General features: G+C 38.5%; 1 protein-coding gene across 1 annotated transcript; it reads left to right on the forward strand.

Moving 5' to 3' along the window:
* Positions 1–481: 481 nt before the first annotated feature.
* Positions 482–6672, forward strand: c29h19orf25 (chromosome 29 C19orf25 homolog). Its single transcript, XM_020514510.2, has 2 exons — positions 482–880; positions 5901–6672. Exons 1-2 carry the CDS (start codon positions 745–747, stop codon positions 6119–6121), a joined length of 357 nt encoding a protein of 118 aa, XP_020370099.1. The 5' UTR covers positions 482–744; the 3' UTR covers positions 6122–6672.
* The last annotated feature ends 13579 nt before the right edge of the window (positions 6673–20251 follow it).

The following is a 20251-nucleotide window of genomic DNA, read 5'->3' on the forward strand; positions in this document are numbered from 1 at the left end:
CCCCCCAATCTTCCCCACCCCCAGGATGAGTTGTCATGAGCTGGACTGCACTACCTGATCTGTTTTCACAGTAACTTTCAGAAGCACATGTTATTGAAGGGGATTACTCTGCAGATCTCTGTTGGAAATGTTGAATTTCAGCATGCTGGTGCACTGCTGCAGAATTATGCCCCATGTTCAAAAGTCTTGTGTCTGTCATCCAAACTTTGCCAGGTCACTCAATTCCTGAATATCTCCATGTATTAATTTTGTTGCATTGTGGCAATAAATTGCTTCCTGTGATGACAACACAGGCTTTCTTACAAGCATCTGTTATTTGAAAATAGTGATGTAGTCCTTGGCACTGTGTCAATATTTGTAGGGCCTAACACACACAAGTAAAGTTTGAAACCCTTATTTCAAGATGATTGTTCTCAGGCCTTTGGGAAACAAATTAACATACATAATAACTGCTGGATTCACAAATATAATTGTTAATTCGGGTGTCTCATAAACTGAGTCACTAACCTGAGTATTTTGCTATCAGTTTGAACAATTCAACTAGAAATATTCCTACTTGACAGATGGTTTTATTGTGTGTAATGTATCTGAGAATTGTGTGTGGGTGAAGACACTCATACAGGGGTATTGTAATGAACAGCTCACTGTGCATGGTTCTCTTTTTGGTTAAAAAGAAAATGTTACAATAGCTGATTGGTGTGTGTATGTTTCTTTTTGCGTAAGATTCACAGAAACAGAGGTGGTATGTCATCAAAAAACAAGAAGCGTGTCATTTTGCCAACTCGACCTGAGCCTCCCACTATCGAGCAGATTCTGGAGGATGTCAGAAGTGCCAGACCATCTGATCCAGTATTCACTTCATTAGCTGAAGGCTCTGAGGGTATTGTATTTTATTCCAGTAAATTTATAAATTGTTTTTTTTTGTTTCTGATTTTGTTTCTATTTTAATCATCCGCTGTCTCATATTAATCTTTTCTAATCATCTGTTGTCCTGTGTGAATTTTTTTTATCCTGATGTATTAACAAAGTCAGTCTTTAGAAATAAATATGCAGTTATAACTTTAAATGGCTGCTCCATTGCTGCACTGAAGCATGAGTCTGAGACAAGGTTAGGATGCAGTGTCCTGAAATTTCCTCATGATTGGTTAACCCAGCAACTAATATTGAGGCAGAAGATCCTGTGTTCAAATCCCACTTCAGAGGCCAGTGTACAATATCCAGGCTGGCACTCAGGAATTGAAGGAGTGTTGCCCTTTTGGAGACGCTACCTTTTGAAAGGTAGGACATTATGCTAAGGCTCCATATGCTCTCTTGGGTGGACATAAAAGATACCACGGCATTATTTCAAAGAAGTATAGGGGAGTTCTCTTGGATATCCTAACCAGTACCAATCCTCAACTTGCGTTTAAAACAGAATAACTGGTCATTATAGTATTGCTGTTTTGAGGGGTCACATTCTGTGCAGATTCGCTGCTAAGTTTACTTGTATTTGAACTATGCCTATACTTCACAATTATTTCTTTTAACTGTTAAGTGGTTTGGATATCCTAAAATTGTGAACTGCACTCTGTGATTTAAAATTTGTTCTTTAATATTGGAAAGTACAGGTGGGAGCATTTACTTTCTCCCAAGATTAAAAAGATTTAAATAGTACTGGACTGCTTGGCCTATCCTGAATTTTAATTTTGAGTTTGTTTAAGTGGTTTCATGTTATTCATCTACAGTACCTAGGAGTCAGATCACTTTTTTTAACTTATAGATTATATGTTTTAGGCAAAAGTCAAAAGGTAACATGTATTTGATACTTCGCAGTATAGCTGCTGCCTCTCCACCTCATGCAACTTAACTATAAGTTATAAAGTGGTTTCTGTTGGTGTTCACCAGACACTTGCACACCTCACTGACCAATCCCCACCACTACCTACCTGCACTCACCTATCGCCATCACACCTCCCTCCCCCAGTCCCTTATCCCCACCTCCTTGACCTGTCCGTCTTCTCTCCCACCTATCTACTCCTCCCACTTCACTGACCAATCCACACCACTACCTACCTGCACTCACCTATCACCACCCCACCTACCTTTCCCAGCCCAATCCCCCCCCCCCCATTTTTTTCAGAGCCCCCTTCCCCTCTCCCATTTCTGAAGAAGGGTCCCGACCCGAAACATCACCTTTCCTGCTCCTCTGATGCTGCCTGGCCTGCTGTGTTCCTCCAACTCCACACTGTGTTATCTCTGACTCTAGCATCGGCAGTTCTTACTATCTCTGAAAGAAACTACAAATTCCTATTGTCTTATTCTCTCCATTTTATGGCTATCTACAAATATAAATTTTTTTGAAAGAAATGATCTTGTTTTAAGACACTTTAATTGTAACATTTCTGTATCACTGAGAGACTGTCCTGATTTTGTTTAGAAAGTTGAAACTTAGGATTAACTTCTTAAGTTTAAAGATGATCCAACTTTGACTCAACTTTCTCTTTATTTTGGAGTTTTATACTATGGCTTTTGACAAATAATTTGATGCTAACTAGACAGGAAAGGGACCAGAGTTAACTGTTACTTTTCTGTCTGTTGAGATGGATGTTAAAACAGTCTTCCCACACGTTGCATTTTCCATTTGAGAAAAATGCTCCTGTATCCTCAGGTCTTCCTGTCATTAGCCACCAGCAGCATCTTAACCCACTTATTAATCTAGGCCTGCAGCTGAGCAAGTCCATGTACCTAGGAATGATAACAACATAAAAACAGGAGGACGCATTTGACCCCTTGAGTGCATTCCACCATTTAATAAAATCATGACCAGTCTTATTGAACATCAATTGTTATTTGCAGAGGAAGTTCAAAATTTCTACCATTCTTTGTGTGTAAAAGTATTTTCTAATTTCTTGAAAGATTTAGATCTAATTTATGGACTGCACATCATAATACTAGAGTCCCCAAGTAGCAATACCAGTTCTTTGTCTTTTCCTCTCAATCTGCACTATCTGTTACCCTTAATATCTTAAAAAACTTTGTTCGAATCACTTAATCTAACTTCTATGGACTACAACTGCAGTTTGTATAAGTTGACCCTTGAGGTTCAGGTATCCATCTGGTAAATCTATGCTAGGTATTGCTTTGTATATTCTACCCCTGGCCTTTCTTGTCCTCTGGATCTAATGGCCAGCATTCCATTAGCCTTTTTTGATTATTGTCTATTAGGATCATGACATTTTAATGATTTATGTACCTGAACTCATGTGGATCTTTGGTTCTCCACTGTTTCCAGCTTTCTTGCATTTACAAAGTATCATTTTATGTCAGTTTCTAGACACAAAGTAGGGGATTTCACATTCACCTACATTGAAATGCATTTGCCGCTATTTTTCCCACTCAAGTTATCAGTCATATCTTCCTGTTGTCAGTGGTAGAGAAGTTATCGGAGAAGATTCTTGGATAGTATTTACTCACATTTAAGAAAATAGCATGGCTTTGTGCAGGGAAGGTAATGGCTTTCAAACTTGAATTTTTTGAGGAGGTTATAAAGATAGTTGAGGGCAGGGCAGTAGCTGATACAAAAAGTGAAGTCACAAAGGATCTGTGGTGAGCTGGTAAAATGTATACAGAACTGGCTTAGTCATAGAGGGCAGAGAGTAGTGGTGGAAGGGAGTTTTTCAGATTAGTAATCTGTAACCAATGGTGTTGCGCGGGGATCAGTGCTGGGACCCTTGTTTGTAGTGTGTGTCTGTTTGTGTATGATTTGAAGGAGAATGTAGGTGGCCTGATTAGTAAGTTTGCGGATGACACAAAGATTGGAGGAGCTGTGGATAAAGAGGATTGCCAGAGGATACAGCAGGATGTAGATAAACTAGAGACTTGGGTGAAGAAATGAAAGGCGAAGTTTAATCTGGGCAAATATAAAGTGATTTTCTGAAGAAGGGCCTAGACCCAAAACGTCAGCTTTCCTGCTCCTTTGATGCTGCATGGCCTGCTGTGTTCATCCAGCTGTACACCTTGTTATCTCAAATACAAAGTGATGCATTTTGGGAGATCTAATGCAGGACCTTTTAATAGCATTAACATAAAGAGGGATTTAGGTGTATGAGTCCATCGTTCCCGGAAAATGTCAACACAAGTGGATACATTGGTTAAGGAGGTATCGCAATCTTGCCTTCATTGATCTGGGCATAGAATATGAAAATTGGCAAGCTATGTTGCAGCTGTATAGAACTTTAGGCTCCATTTGGAATATTGTGCACAGTTCAGGTCACCACACTTCCAAAAGGATGTGGAGGCTTTAGAGAGGTACAGAAGTGATTTACCAGCATGTTACCTGGTTTGGTAGATATTAGCTGTGAGGAGAGATTGGACAAACTTGGTTTGTTTTCAATTGAACTTTGAAGGATAAGGGGCAACCTGATAGAAGTTTATAAAGTTATGAGAGGCATTGATAGAATAGAAGGTCAGAGTCTTTTTCCCAGTGTAAAAATGTCAATTACTAGGGTACATAGGTTTAAGATAAAAGGGGATAAGTTTAAAGGAGATGTGAGAGGCACATTTTTATGCAGAGGGTAGGTGGTGGAGACTGATACAGTAGCAAAGTATAAGAGGCATCTTCACAAATATGTAAATAGATAGAAAAGAGAGAAATGGACAGCGTGAAACTAGAAGGTTTCTTAGTTTAGAAATACATGATGTGTCGGTGCAGTCTTGGTGGGCCAAAAGGCATTTTCCTGTGCTGTACTGTTCTTTGTAACATTATGCTGTGTCTACAATGCTAACAATGGTACCTACCTTTTGTTATTAACAAATATTATACATTGCTTTCTATCCTTCTAAGTTGTTAATAAATGCAGTGAGTAATTAAGGGATCAACACTGATCATTACAATCACGTTCTGCCATTAGGGTACTCTATCATCTCTATTCTGTCTTCCATCACTTAGACAATTTATGAACCAGGTCAATGATCTGCCTTCAGTTCAATGAGCTTCAACTTGAACTAACAACCTGTGCAAGTTTATTTAACTAGTATTGGCAGACATTCCCCTCTCCATGACTTAGGCTCCTCTTCAAAAAAAAATTCCATCAAGTTTTTCAAATTGGTCCTGTCCTTTACAAATCCATGCAGCCGTTTTCTGGTCGGCTAGAAAATTTCAGTCACTGTATCCTCGATTATCGACATCAGCAATTTCCCCACAACAGATGTCAAGGTGACTAGTCTGTAACTTAATGTAGCAGAATGGCCTGAGCAATTTTCCATTCTAGTCAGTTGAGCCATAAAGTTTTCTGTTTTCTGATGGAGCTGAAGTTTGGAAACACTGAGGAATTATAGATGTAAAATCATAACCAACCATATGTATTTGGAAGTCAGTATAATTGAGAAATTGAATCATGTTTCTGTGAAGTAGATTAAAAAAATCTTTCATGGGATGTTAGTATCAAAGGCAAGGCCAACATTTGTTGTCCATCCCTAATTGCCTGTGAGCTGAGTGGCCAGCTAGGCTATTTCAGAGAGCAGTAAAGTGTGACTATTTCACAGTGGGCCTGGAACTACACGTAGGCCAGACCTGTTTAGGATGAAAGATTTTCTTTCCAGAAGGCAATTACTGAACCAGATTGATTTTGTTTTTATATAAAGTGATAGTTGTCCTGGACACCATTAGTGATGGTGTAACTGAGACTAGATTTTAGTTCCAGATTTTGTTATTGAATTTATATTCCACTAGTCGTATGGTGGAATATGAACTCACAGGGTTCCCAGATTATTAGCCTGAGTCTGTGAATTATTAATCCAATGATATGACCACTGTGCCACTTTCTGCTATGAAAGTTACAAAATCCAACTTATTAATTAGGCCAAGTGCTCATTTTAATCATAAGAATAAAACAACTTTTTTCTTTAAAATTTATTTTCAGAATTTCTGATTCCAGTGAGAGCAGAAGTGTTGCTGCCAGATGTTGAAACCCAATACCAGCAAAGCAAAGCTTATGTTGAACTGAATAAACGTTTACAAGTGGAGCATCACGAGTTGGCATCACGATCCAAAGAATTGAAGAAAGCAGGGGAACAACTTGATCTAAGTATTTCTGAAATTAAAGATAAGCATTTTCAAAACCAAGCAAATGATAAAGAATAGTTTATAATTAGAACTAAATTCTAGCTGATGGAAGTTAAGAAATCAGCTACTTTGACTGGACGCTGTTTGCGGTTTAAGTATGATTTTTCCCTCTGGTTTTGTGAAACAGATGAAGAGGTGGCTTTACATATTTCAGAGATACTGGATCAAAATGGTTATGTTGGATTTGTGGAGCACCAAGACCAAGTGGCTGGACGACTGATGATAAAAGAAGTAACTAATGTTATCCAGCAAAGTAAAATCACCATCATCATTTTGTCACAAAGTTCCATGGGCAATGGCTGGTGTCGCAGAGTCTCTGAGTGGAACTTGCAGCATTCGATTGAGAAGGGAAGCAAGGTTCTTCCAGTCTACTTTAATATAAAGACAGAACAAATTCCACCAGTTTTTAGACACATTAATGGACTTCATTACGATTCCAAATTTTTTACTAAAAGATTGCTGGAAAGCCTGAAATCAAGAAAGAAATCAACATATAAATCTGCTAATCAAATGAAAGATTGTTTAGAACAAAGCAAATAAATATCATTGGAGTAGGTTAGAAGCATCAATGATCATTACCTCTGGTTTTCATTTGTGATGAATAAGTTGCATTGTTTCAAATTTGTTACTTTAAATTTAGTTGAATTTTTGACTGAACAACAGGGACAGAATCAGATCAAGGTTATTGATATTAATTTTACATTTAACATTCCCTCAAGTGTCAATGGAATTTCTAATCAAATTCCATCTTCCTTTCAATCAAGGTTTTATCTCAATATTTCTAGTATGAGAGCATACCTCAGAGACTTACAGTCTTTTCATAGCTAAACTAATCTCATCACCACACATGTCTCTGATGTTCTGAAAGGCAAGTTCAGTACTTTAATGTGATAAGGCTGAGTATAAATAAGCAAACGTTATCTTGCAACAGAAACAACTTGCATTTCAAAAGCACCTTTAAAGTAGGGGTGTCCCAAAGTGCTTCATGGATAAGTAAGGGAAAGAAACTATATACTGTTGAAGAAGCTGATATGATATTAATTGTTTCAAATAACTGGAATTAAGGAGGAGTGGGAGTTTAGACACATATGCTGAGGGATGGAATCCTAGAACGGAGGACCTTACCTGTTATGTGAATGGGAGTGGAATCCATGAGAAGATGAGGCAGAGGTGATGGCCTAGAGAAGTAGTCACAATATGAGTGAGCCAGAGACCCAGGTAATGCCCAGGAGTATTGGATTCAAATCCCACCATGGCAGATGGTGGAATTTGAATCCAATATGTCTAATGATGACCAATGTTGTAAAAAAAACTATCTGTTGCCCTAATGCCCTTTAGCAAAAGAAATTGACTTCCTTGCCTGGCTGGCGTACATATAACCCTAAACCTACAGAAATATTGACTCAAATGCCCTCTACCCTTGAGCAAGTCACTCAATTGTATCAGTTGCTACAAAGTCTGAAAAAAAAACAAAAGTGTTTGGGCAACCTTGGCACCACAAACAACAAAAGGAAACAGCCCTGCTAACCCTGCAAAGTACTCCTTACTAACATCTGGGGACTAGTGTCAAAATTGAGAGAGCTAAAGCCCAGACTAATCAAGAAACAGTCTAACACATTCGTTTAGAATCATACCATACAAGCAATGAACCAGAAAAGACCATTATTATCCCTGAATGTGTTCTACCCCACTGGCAGGGCATACGTAACAGAGGTGGTGCATTGGTATATAGGAGGGTTGTTCTGGAAATCTTCAACATTGACTTTTGCTCCCATGGCATTGGGCCAAACATGGGCAAGGAAGCACTAAAAGTGGCATGGAGGCAGAATGTCTGGATGGGAGACTTCATTGTCCAAGAGTTCATTGGCATTACCACTACTGGTTGGGACCTAAAGGGCAACTGCTAGACTGGGTCTGTGGCAGATGGTTCGGGGAATCAACTATAGGAAAAACTTATTTGACCTCACCAATTTTCCAGCTGTAGATAGATCTGTCCATGTCCGTAATCAGTAAGCATGTCTATGCACAGTCTTTGTGGAGAAGTAGTCTCATCTTCATGTTGAGGATATCATCCATTATGTTGTGTGGCACTATCGCTGTACTAAATGGGATACACTCCAAACAAAGTGAGCTCGTGTAGACTGGCGATGCGTGAGACACTGTGCGGCAGCACATAGAGGTTGTAAACAATGTGGCTCAGTTTGAGACTTGGCTCTTGGGGCAGGGATATGGATTTTATGATGGGGACCAAACATGGCTTTGATCTTCGCACTGCTTACCTGGAGGAAATTGCAGTGATTGAATGCAGGTCAGATATGTGGTCTGACACATAGGGCGGCACAGTGGCTCAGTGGTTACCTCTACAGCCTCACTGCACCAGGGACCCAGGTTCAGTTCCACCCTTGGGTGACTGTGTGGGTTTCCTCCAGGTGTTCCAGTTTCCTCCTACAGTGCAAAGATGTGCAGTCTAGGTGGATTGACCATGCTAAATTACCCATAGTGTTCAGGGATGTTTCGGTTAAGTGGGTTAGACATGGAAAGTGTAGAGGTAGGGGAATGGGTGGGATGCTCTTTGGAGGGGTGGTGTGGTTTTGTTGGGCCGAATGGCCTGTTTCCACACTGTAGGAATTCTATGAAAACTAAGAGGAGGGGATCAGGGCAGGAGTTGGAGAGAGAGAGAGAGAGCCAAATAGGTACATCTCACATGAAAGTCCTATTATTCATTCTTGGGATGTAGGTGTGCTGGCAACATCAAAGTTTGTTGTACATCCCCAATTGCTCTTGTGAAGGCAGCAAATTGTCACCTTGAAGCACTGTATTATTGGGTAGAGAGGATTTTGACCCAGTGTCGATGAAAGAATGGTGAGGTATTCCCAAATCAGGTTGGTATGTCTGGATTACAAGCTTGAAGGTGGTGACATTCCCATGTGTCTATGGCAATTGTTTTTCTAGGTAATAGAGGGCTTGGGTTTGAAAGGTGCTGTTGAAAATCCATTGGCTGTTTGCTGCAGTGCATTTTGCACATGGCACATGTTACCACCATTGTCCATCAGTGCTGAAGGGAGTAATCATTGGTGCTGTCTTTGCCTGGATGCTGCCAACCTTCTTGATTGTTGTTGGAACTGTATTCATCTAACCAAGTGGGGAAGATTCTATAACATATGCTTTTCCTGACAATGATATTTGCTTTGATGCAGATAGTATGAAGGTACAGAAAATATTCATGGAGATGGTTCCAGATATGAGGTACCTCAGTTACATAGACGCATTGGAAAAACACATGTAGGTGGATAAATCCCCAGGACCTGATAGGTGTACCCCAGAAGTTTGTGGGAAGCCAGGGAAACGATTGCTGAGATATTTGTATTATCGATAGCCATTATCGAAGACTGGAGGTTAGCTAATGTAGTGTCATTATTTAAGAAAGATGGTAAGGAAAAGCCAGGGAACTATGGCCAGGTGAGCCTGATGTCAGTTGTGGGTAAGTTGTCGGAGGGGCTTCTGAGGGACAGGAATTACATGTATTTGGAAAGGCAAGGACTGATTAGAAATAGTCAACATGGCTTTTTGCGTGGGAGATCATGTCTTGCTAACTTGATACTTTTGAAGAAGTGACAAAGAAGACCGATGAAGGGAAATTGGGGGACATTCTCTATATGGACTGCAGCACGGCGTTCGACAAGGTTCTGCATGGTAGACTAGTTAGCAAGGTTAGATCACATAGAATTCAGGGATAGCTAACCATGTGGATACAAAATTGGCTTGAAGGTAGGAGACAGAGGATAGTGGTGGGATGTTGCTTTTCGGACTGGAGACCTGTGACCAGCAGTGTGCCACAAGCATCAGTGGTGGGTCCACTACTTTTTGTCATTTAAATAAATGATTTGGATGTGAATATAGGAGGTACGGTTATTAAGTTTGCAGATGACACCAAAATCGGTGGTGTAGTGGACAGTGAAGGTTACCACAGAGTACAACGGGACATTGATCAGATTGGCCAATGGGCCAAGGAGCGGCAGATGGAGTTTAATTGAGATAAATGTGAGGTAAGGTGAATCAGGGCAGATTTATACACTTAGTGGTAAGGTCCTGGGGAGTGTTGCCAAATAGAGAGACCTTGGGTGCAGATTCATAGTTCCTTGAAGGTTGAGTCACCAGTAGACAGGGTAATGAAGAAGGTGTTTGGTATGCTTACCTTTTATTGATCAGTGCTATGCATATAGGAGTTAAGATGTCACTTTGCAGCTATACAGGACATCGGTTAGGCCACTTTTGAAATACTGTGTTCAATTCTGGTCTCCCTGCCATAGAAAAGAATGTAAAACATGAAAGGGTTCCAAAAAGATTTACAAGGATGTTGCTGGGGTTGGAGGTTTGAGCTGAATAGACTGGGGCTATTTTCCCTGGATCTTCAGAGGCTGAGGAGTGACCTTACAGAGGTTTATAAAATCATAAGGGGCATGAATAGGGTGAATAGCCAAAGTTTTTTTCCCAGGGTAGGGGAGTCCAAAACTAGAGGTCGTAGGTTTAAAGTGAGAGGGTAAAGTTTTAAAAGGGACCTAAGGCGCAACTTTTTCATGCAGAGGGTGGTGTGTGTATGGAATGAGCTGCCAGAGGAAGTGGTGGAGGCTGGTACAATTGCAACGTTTAAAAGGCATTCGGATGGGGACATGAATAGGAAGGGTTCAGACAGATATGGACAAATGTGACTAGATTAATTTAGGATATCTGGTCGGCATGGACAATTCAGACTGAAGGGTCTGTTTCTGTGCTGTACGTCTGTGACTCGATAACTGGGGCTCTTTTTCTTGGAGAAGTGGAGGTACAGAGGAGATTTTAAAGTGATGCACAAAATAATGATGATAAGGGTTTCAAGAATAAAGCTGAAAGAATTTTTTTCTCCAAATGGTCAAACTGAAAACCAATGACTGATTTAAGCTGTTTAGCAGAAGAAGCAATGGTGATGCAAGGACAAACCTCTTCACACAGAGAGTCATTCAGATCTTGAATGCTCTACCTGAGGGCTTAGTGAAGGATGATTCGTAATGATTTTCAAGAGACTTGAAGTATTATCTGAAAAGCAAACATTTGTAGAGTTATAGTGAAAGACAAGAGGACAGCACTAGGTGCATAGGTCTTGAAGAGGACTGGCATAAACATGATGGGTGGAATGTCCATCTTCTGTGTTGTAACCATTTTATGATTGTTCTGTTATTTGATGACCATGCAAACCATGTTTCCCGGCCTGAATTTAGTTTGGCTCAGCCTTCACCAATCTACTTTGTCGATCTACAGTAGCACCCCATCTCTCCCTGTGTGTGAAATTTAAAATCTTCCTTCTTTTAAATCCTCCTCTGCTTCCTGCAACCTTTTCCAGTATATCGTCTCTTGACCCTCTGATTTTGGTTGCTCATACACTTCCTGTATCCTACCATTGGTGACTGAGCCTTCAGCCACTTTGCCTGTATTTTTTCATGACTTCCTGAAAACCCTTCTTCCTCTCCCACCAATTAAAAAATAACTCTTAAAAGCCTTTTTTGTCATTACTCTCGTACATTGGTTTTAGCTCCTTGTCTTGTTTCATCCTGAATATTAAACCAGTTTCAGTAACAGTGACAAGGAACAATCATTGAATGTTGTAAAGATCCATCTGGTTCAGTAATGTCCTTCAGTGAAGGAAATATTCCACACACAGCCAAAAACATAAGTTACTGGAAAAGCTCAACAGGTCTGGTAGAATCTGTGAAGAAAAAATCAGAGTTAATGTTTCGTGTCCTCAGAACTTCAGGATCCTATTCCATCCTTATCTAGTCTGACCTACATGTGACTCCAGACACATAACAACATGATTTACTTTTAATTACATTCTGAAATGGCCTAGCAAGTCATTCAGTTCAAGGACAATCAGAGATGGTAAAAATAGTGGCCCAGTCAGCAACACCCACATCCAATAGACCCTAAGAAGTAGGAACAGGGGTAAGCATTCAGATTGCTCAAGCCTGCTCTGACATTCCTCGCATCCACTTTCCTGCCTTATCCCCATAACCGTTGATTTCCCCCTACTGATCAAAAATCTATCTACTCAGCCTTAAATATAACAAGGACTCTACGTTCACAGCTCTCCATGAGCAGGAATTCCAAAGAACTCATAACCCTCTGCAAGAAGAAATTCCTCCTCTTCTCAGTCTTAAATTGATGCCCCTTTATTCCGGACTATGTCATGTGGTTCTAGACTCTCCCATGAGGGGAAACATCCTCTCAGCATTTACATTGTCAAGTCCCTTTAAGAATCCTAGATATCTCAACGAGATTACCTCTCATTCTTCTAAACTGCAATGAGTAGAGTCCCAACCTGATAGCCTTGGCTCCTAAAATAACCCCTCCATACCAGGGATCATCCAAGTGAACATTCTCTGAACTGCCTCCAATGAAATTATATCCTTTCTGAAAATAAAGGGACCAAAACTGCTCACAGTATTCCAGGTATGGTCTCACCAACACCTTGCATATTTGCAGTCATTTTAATACTCCACCCCCTGCCCCTCCTTGAAATAAGGGCCAGCATTCCATTAGTTTTCCTGATTACCTGCTGCACCTGTATGCTAACCTGTGTTTCATGCACAGGTACCCCCCCAAGACCCTTTGTGTTGCAGTTTTCTGGAGTTTTTCTTCATTTAAATAATGTTTCTTTTTTTAGGAACTAAAACAAAGTTCCTGGAAAAGCTTTTTGTTCCTGATTTACAGCATCCGCAGTTCTTTTGGTTTTTATGGGTTTTTTTTGTTAGTCCTAAAATTAATGACTTCATATTTTCCCACATTATACTCCATTTGCCAACTTTTTGCCCACTAACTTAACCTATGAATATCTCTCTATAAACTGTTTGTATCCCTTTCACAACTTGCCTTTCCACCTATTTTTATGTTGTCTGTAAAATTGGCTACAGAATATTCATTTCCTTCTTCCAACTCATTACTCTATATTGTAAATAGTTGTGGTCCCAGCAGTGATCCCTGTGGAACCCCACTGGTTACAAATGCCAACCTGAAAAGGAATCCATGATAGGATAAAGAAAATGATCACAGGATTTGCTTTCTTGTTTAATAATGGGGGAAAAAACACACAAGTACACAATAATTCAACATTACATTTGCTCATGGTAATGACTCAAAAGTTACACAAGAATCAAGAATTTAGAGAAGAAATATGCATTATTTACATCATTTTTTTCTTTCAATTATCCTCAAACTTACTGTTTAAATAATTCAATATTTTGATTAAATAAATCAAAAACAACAGCCTTAACACAACATTTCAGAAAGATAATGATGCAAAATAATTTACTTTACAGTGAAACACTGTGTAAAGGTTTCTGGGAAGCACCAACTCCAACACAAACAGAAATTTATTGAAACTGTCCATTACAGAAAATTAATTATTCCTTTCCATTGTAGAAGTTGCAGATATTATAAACAGTTCAGTATATGGAAACATTATACACTGCTTATATGATTTGTTTATTACACTGGACAAATCCATCAAAATGATCAACATTTAGTTACCCTACTCCAAGGTTTGAGATGTTCAGACCAACTTGGCAGATCTGGATGGGAACATAAAACATATGTGTAGTCCTTGAAAGGTAAAATGTTATATTTTAATCTTTTGTGTGTATGCAATAAAGTTTAAGAAATGGAAGATCACCCATCTATCAGGAAACTAAATCATTTTCTTCACAAAAGGTACAGTGACTTATTAAAATTAGTGACCAGCATGTGTTGAATAATGATATTACATCTGAGTTTGGAGGGCTGGAGTAAACTGAACCAGAATACTAAGCAATGATTCAGTTACCATTTCAAAATCATACATTCATGCTTTATTTTAACATTTCTGCTAGAGAACATTTATATTGAACTGTTGATATAAATTGTCATGCCTCCACTGGAAGTCAAGTGTAATTACATAAAATCATAGAATTTACAACACAGAAGGAGACCATTCAGCCCACTGTGCCTGTACTGGCTCCCAAAGGAGCTACCCAGCTAGTCTCATTTTCCAAACCTATCTTGCCAAGTTTATGTTGGCAGTTTCTGTTATAAAAGTGGGTGCATTAATTTATGCATAATGAAGCACATTGACAAAAAATATAATTTTTATGTACAACTAAAAAATATCAATGCTTTCAGACAGGGAATTACGATAAGAATAGTCCAGGTGAAGCAAAGTTAGAGGGCAGATTATAATTGGACTAGGAACATGTATATGTCCTCAGGTGCCATTTCAAACCCATACATTCTTCCCTTATTTATTTCCCAAAATTCCAATATTCAGAGTTATAATGGAAACTGTATATGTAAATGTTTCACGCTGTAATTACACCCTCCTGTCAATGGTACTGCTGCAATGGGCCCTCTGGCTAAAGGATGCAACCTCAGAAATGCTTACATAACCAGTTTATAATGGAGATATTTGGTGCGAAATTCACACAGACATAAGGTGATTAATATATTAATTATTAATAGATAGAAATTGTGCTACACTTGATTTTGTACTTACATATAAAAAGCATTCTTAGTTTAAGTAAATCGTGAATTCTTACATATGAAATTAATGCACCAAAGTGTATTAGCTGGATCACTTGCTACTTCTTAGTATTTACAATCACAGTATTTAGTACTTGGAATCTCAGTGCAGAAAGAAAAATGGCATTTAATACATCACTTAGCTAACTTTGCAATTAAAAGTATCTATGAAAATCTAATTTCCTTGCCTTTTGCTTGTAACACCTTTTATTCTTCCTTTTCGTAAACACGTAAAAATGGCTTGGCTTTTAAGACTTATTCTGTGTCATTTTGAATGTTTGCACTTACAGGACAGTGTATGATAAAAAGACATCGGATCCTCTATTACTGCTATTGAAGAATCCCCACCCCATGCTTGAGACATAGTGACCCTCAGGTTGAACCACTACTAATTGTCTTTCTCTCCCTAATGAGAGACCAGCATTATAGGACTATGGTGACTTTACCTGTACCTTTTATTGAGGGATCTATGTTAGGAAGTTTGAAAGGTATTTTCAGAAATAATAGAATTTCTACCTTAGCTACTGTATCACAGGTAACTATAACATAATAGTAATTTATACATTCATTGTATCATAGAATCATGCAGTACATAACAGGTCCTTTAGCCCACTGAATCTGTACTGCATTAAGTTTAGCTCAATGTCATTTTATTCACATTATATTATATTTCATCTGTGGTCCTAGATATTATGAATTCCGTTTTACAAATTAATGCTTTGACATAGAGCTTAGCATAAGATTTCTGTGGGGAATTCATATGAAGAAACTTGCATGCACTGCAATTTTTATACTCATTATGCCAGTGTAGGCTTAGCTTTGTAGTTAAATTCCTGATTCAAAGTCCCATCATGCAGGATTTGGGGCAGGAAACATTAATTTGCTAAATATAGTAAAAGATAGAAGATAAACTTGCATTTATACAGTGTTTTACACAAACTTAGTATGTCCCAAAGCTCTTTACAAGAAATGTGTGCAAGGAGATGGAGAAGAAGCAGGTAGGGGGTGGTCAGGGGCAAGTGCAGGAGGTGGCTTTCAGAATCCATTCCCCCGAATGCCCCTAGATTTGGGCAACTGGAGTCCATCCCCACCTCACCAAACATGACAGGTGGGTCACCCTGGTTTCTCAGTCGTGAAACTAGCCATTTTATTCACCTTCTGAGGAGGCAGGTAATCAGAAAAGAGGCAATTTAAGGCTCCTACACGGCCATTCATTAACTACTTAAGGTTTTTAATTGTCAACAAGTTAAGAAAGTTGCCGTGGACCTCCTCGCCCAGCATTTAATTGTAGAGGTGGTGAGAAAGGGGTTAGTTTCTCTCCAGGGCCAATTTGCGCAAATATTTTCCATTCTGTCCATATATCCCACCACCTCAGGAAGGTAAAAATTCCACCCTATGTGAAAATGAGAATGCAGTGTGTAATGGAATGTATATTTAGTGCAAGTCAGCTGAGAGGAGAAAGAAAAATTGCACTGTCATAATTGCCAAGCTTTGCATTGCCAAATGGCAAAGAACCAATATTTGCAAATTTCAGAGTTTGTGACAATCAGGTATAAAGTGACCTGAAGCACCGAGTTCTATGAAACATTGTACCACAAAATTGTTTCAATATACAGTATTTAAATTGTTTTGCTAATTAGACCACAGCTGGAATACTGTGAACAGTCTTGGGCCCTTCATCTAAGGATTGGAGTCAGTCAAGAGAAGGTTCACGAGGCTGTTACCAGGTATGGGAGTACTGTCTTATAAGGAGAGGTTTTTAATAGATTGGGCCTATTGTGAATAGAGAATGTAGAACAACAAGAGGCAGCCTTATTGACACATGCAAGATTCTTAGAGGATTTGACAGGGTATATGTGGAGAGGTTGTTTCCCGTTATGGGAGAGTTTAGGACTAGATGCATGATCTTAGAACAAGGTATTGTGCATTTAAGACAGAGATGAGGAGGAATTTCTTTTCTCAGAGGATTGTGAATTTGTGGAATTCTTTACTGCGGAGGATTGAGAGGCTGGGTCAGTAAGTATATTCAAGGCAGAGATAGACAGATTTTTAATTAGCAAGTGAATCAAGGGTTATGGAAAAGAGGAAGGACAGCAAAGTTGAAGATTATCAGATCAGCCATGACCTCATGGAATAGCAGAGCAGACTCAATGGGCTGAATGTTCTACTTCTGTACCAATGTCTTAAAGTCTTATGTGTGTATTGAAGTTTGCCTGCTCATATTAAGATACAATAGCCACTTCTAATGAGGTCTCAATTACAAACTTATCTTTCAGTTCCTGCTGCAATTATAAGTTGTTACAACACATTATATCTCCTTACACTGTCCAATATATTAATTTCAATCCAAATCTTCTCAAAATTAAGACAAATTATAAGAAATGAGCTCTCAGACGGCCATTGTTATGGTACTGGGCTGATCAAACAACGGGTTTCTAAGGCTCAATCCCTGGTTAAGCAATTTCAGATTGTAATGTAATATCAGAGTTGGATGATATAACTGGGCCTGGACACCTCTGGGTGAGGGACATTGAGAGTACGCTGGGGTGACAGCATAATCTGTCATAATTTGTATTCAATGCTGAAAAGTGCATGTGAATGACAGGTGACAACTATAAGTGAAGTTGATTGTGATATCTCCATAAGCTGATTAGCCTATCCACATTCATTGTTTTAACTTACAGATGAAAAATTACCAGCTGAGTATGAGCATCTGAGATATGCTGAAGAGGAGCATTCTTACAATGGTCGGTAAGTTAGAAATGGATAAATGGGTAGAAAGCATGGCAGGGTGTTTAAAAAGAATAGTTTCATTATAAATGGAAATGTAGCTTTTATTTTTAAGTAGCCATCCCAACAGCATGTTACACTGCAGATCAGCTGAAGAGTTACTTTCCTGTGTGACAATCTGAGCAGAGTGGATAGCCATAGAATTGTTATTACGATAGGACTGATAAGTGAATCATTTTTAGGTGCAAGGTGAAGAACCTGCAATGAAACTGGCAGCAAAGATGCAAGTTATTAATATGCTGCTTCATAAACATAATGTAAACAAATCTGGGAAGGGACATATTTAAAAAATGAACAAGCCAATTGAACAAACATCACAAGACAATCAACCAAAGTTGGAATAAGTAGGACAGAAGACAAGGTAAATCAATTAATATGAAAAGTTACACCTTTCAGGCTCTGAGTGTTTAGCGATGTGTGCAGTCTTATCAAAGGGAAAGCAAAGGACAGACACTGCATCTCGATTATCTAGCCCTCCCTGAATAGGACAATTACATTAGCCCCTTAGGGACTGCAATAGTTTTTCAACATAAGTAACACAGATAATGAGATTCAACTTACTTTGTCTTTACTTTGATAGCTCCTTCCTTTAAGAAATGTATTTTTCAATCTGCATATTTCACAAAGATAAATTTCTTATAACCGTTGGAAGGCTATTTGATGTCAATGCAAAAGAAAAAGCATTTGTTGCAGAATCTTCTATAAAATGAATTAATTGAACATTGACTAGTTTGCAACTTTCTTCTATTCCTCAGAGGGTTAATGAATGAACTGAGCAAATATTAATACACATGGGATATATGGTCTATTCAGTAATAACCACTGAACAAAACTACTTAATGCCAGAAAGGATTTGAAGCTAAAAATAAGAAAACTCAAAGGGATAACGGATGAGAAGCCAGATTGGATTGGCAAGAATTGGAGTGATATGTTAACAGAAGTTTGTGACAACAAAGTTCTGCTTGAATTAAATGCTATGTAAGATGCAGTTTATTTGTAAACAGAAAAACTGGAAAGGTTTCATCTGTGAATGATGCTTATTTCAGTAGCAGTGGTTAAGTAGCTAAGGAAGAACTGAGCACAGATGATTATTAAGTTATATACCTTATTCCTAGTGATAGCCACTTTTAGTACCATTAAGTAAGAATGAATTGAGCAAGGCATTGCCAATTGTACATCATTGATCATGTCTGACTTCTCCATGGCAACAACTGATTGTGTCCCCGTATAAGTGAAATGTCCTGTTTAGCAAGACTGAGTCCGTATTCATCCATTATTATCAACCGAGTAAGTAGGTACATTGTTTTATGGGGAGATCATGGCCTTCAACTATATGGAAGATTAATTCCAGCTTCCTGTCTAAATACCCGTGATCACAACAGACTTGGTATGGAGCATCATAAGCAATTCTCCCTCTTCACACAATCTCAGTGATTATAGGAAATATTTGCAAGAAAAAGATTCCTTCCACTTGAAATGTTGTACAGGACAAATTTGTATGGAACTTGTGCCAATTTTGATGGACACACATTTCCTCTGGGAATGTAGGAGCTTTGTAGCTTCCACTTTGAATACCACAAGGATTCAAAAATAGGAAGCACAGCTTTCTCCTAAATGGATTTTCTTAAGCGCTTTCAGACATGTTAACCCATGTCATAGTCCCATTGAGTCCTGCTGAATACAAAGTTTTTTTAGGAAGCAGTTTGACTTAACTGCAGTTGCCAAAATAATACTTAAAAGATTTTTTTCTTTCAATGAAAATAAATAGATTTGAAATTGCTTAAAGGAGAAAAGAAATTGAAGTTTTTCATCTTGTAATCTTCAGAACCAGGACACAGGAAACAGACTTCAATAAAACAGAGAAGATGGTGTTTATCATTGGCATTGAGATGCATCAACAATAGTTAACTGTCAATCTTAATTCTCAGACCAGGCAAGTAGAGTCTGATTAGATGTTACCATTAGGATGCAGGAAAGATCGGCTAGCTCCATGACTCCTTTTTTGGTATGAAAAACGTGCAATTCATGTACAACTTCAATTTGCCTGTGTAAAATATGATCTTGTGTACTTATATATGTGGCTTCTAGTATTATACTGCAAGCCCAACTGATGATCTAAAGCTGTTTCCAGTATAACTCTTAGCATAGACGGATTTTTGAATAAGTTATTTCCAATTTTTCTTAACAAACCCAATTTTACACAATTACACAGAAAAAGCCTTTTTCATTTAAAAAAACAATCATTTTCATTAAAAAAATGTGATCATGGAGATAACCAATTGTTGCTGCAAATCCATGGCAAAACATAAGCCAATCAGAATCTACCTGCCCCAGCCAAGAATTAAGATTGCGAGTTAAATATTCTTGCTGCATCTCCATATCAAAGACAGCCCAATCAGTCAACAATCTCTTCTCATGTCGAATAAAATTGGTATCCCTTTTGCCAAGTCATCTGTCTTAATTCTGATGAGTTCAAGATGAAAAGCTTCAATTTCTTGTCTCCTTTTACAATGTTTAAGTTCTGTACTACCAAGAAATGACTTACAGTTTTTACATAAAAACCGAAAGAACTGTGGATGCTGGAAATCAGAACTTCAGTTCTGAGGAAGGGTCACTGAACCTAAATCATTAACTCTCTCCACAGATGCTGCCAGACCTGCTGAGCCTTTCCAGCAATTTCTGTTTCTGTTTCTTCAGTTTTTAAAATATTATTCAATATATTTCTCTTGTTCTATTTTTCGGTTCACAATTAAAAATAAATTCATCCTTCCACAG

The sequence above is a fragment of the Rhincodon typus genome, chromosome 29, assembly GCF_021869965.1.
Source record: "Rhincodon typus isolate 14 chromosome 29, sRhiTyp1.1, whole genome shotgun sequence".
Taxonomy (NCBI): Eukaryota; Metazoa; Chordata; class Chondrichthyes; order Orectolobiformes; family Rhincodontidae; genus Rhincodon; species Rhincodon typus.

Coding starts and splice junctions, on each gene's coding strand:
- c29h19orf25 (XM_020514510.2), top strand. CDS start 745: ATGTCATCAAAAAACAAGAAGCGTGTCATTTTGCCAACTCGACCTGAG. Junction 881..5,900: donor ATTAGCTGAAGGCTCTGAGG/GTATTGTATTTT, acceptor ATTTATTTTCAG/AATTTCTGATTCCAGTGAGA.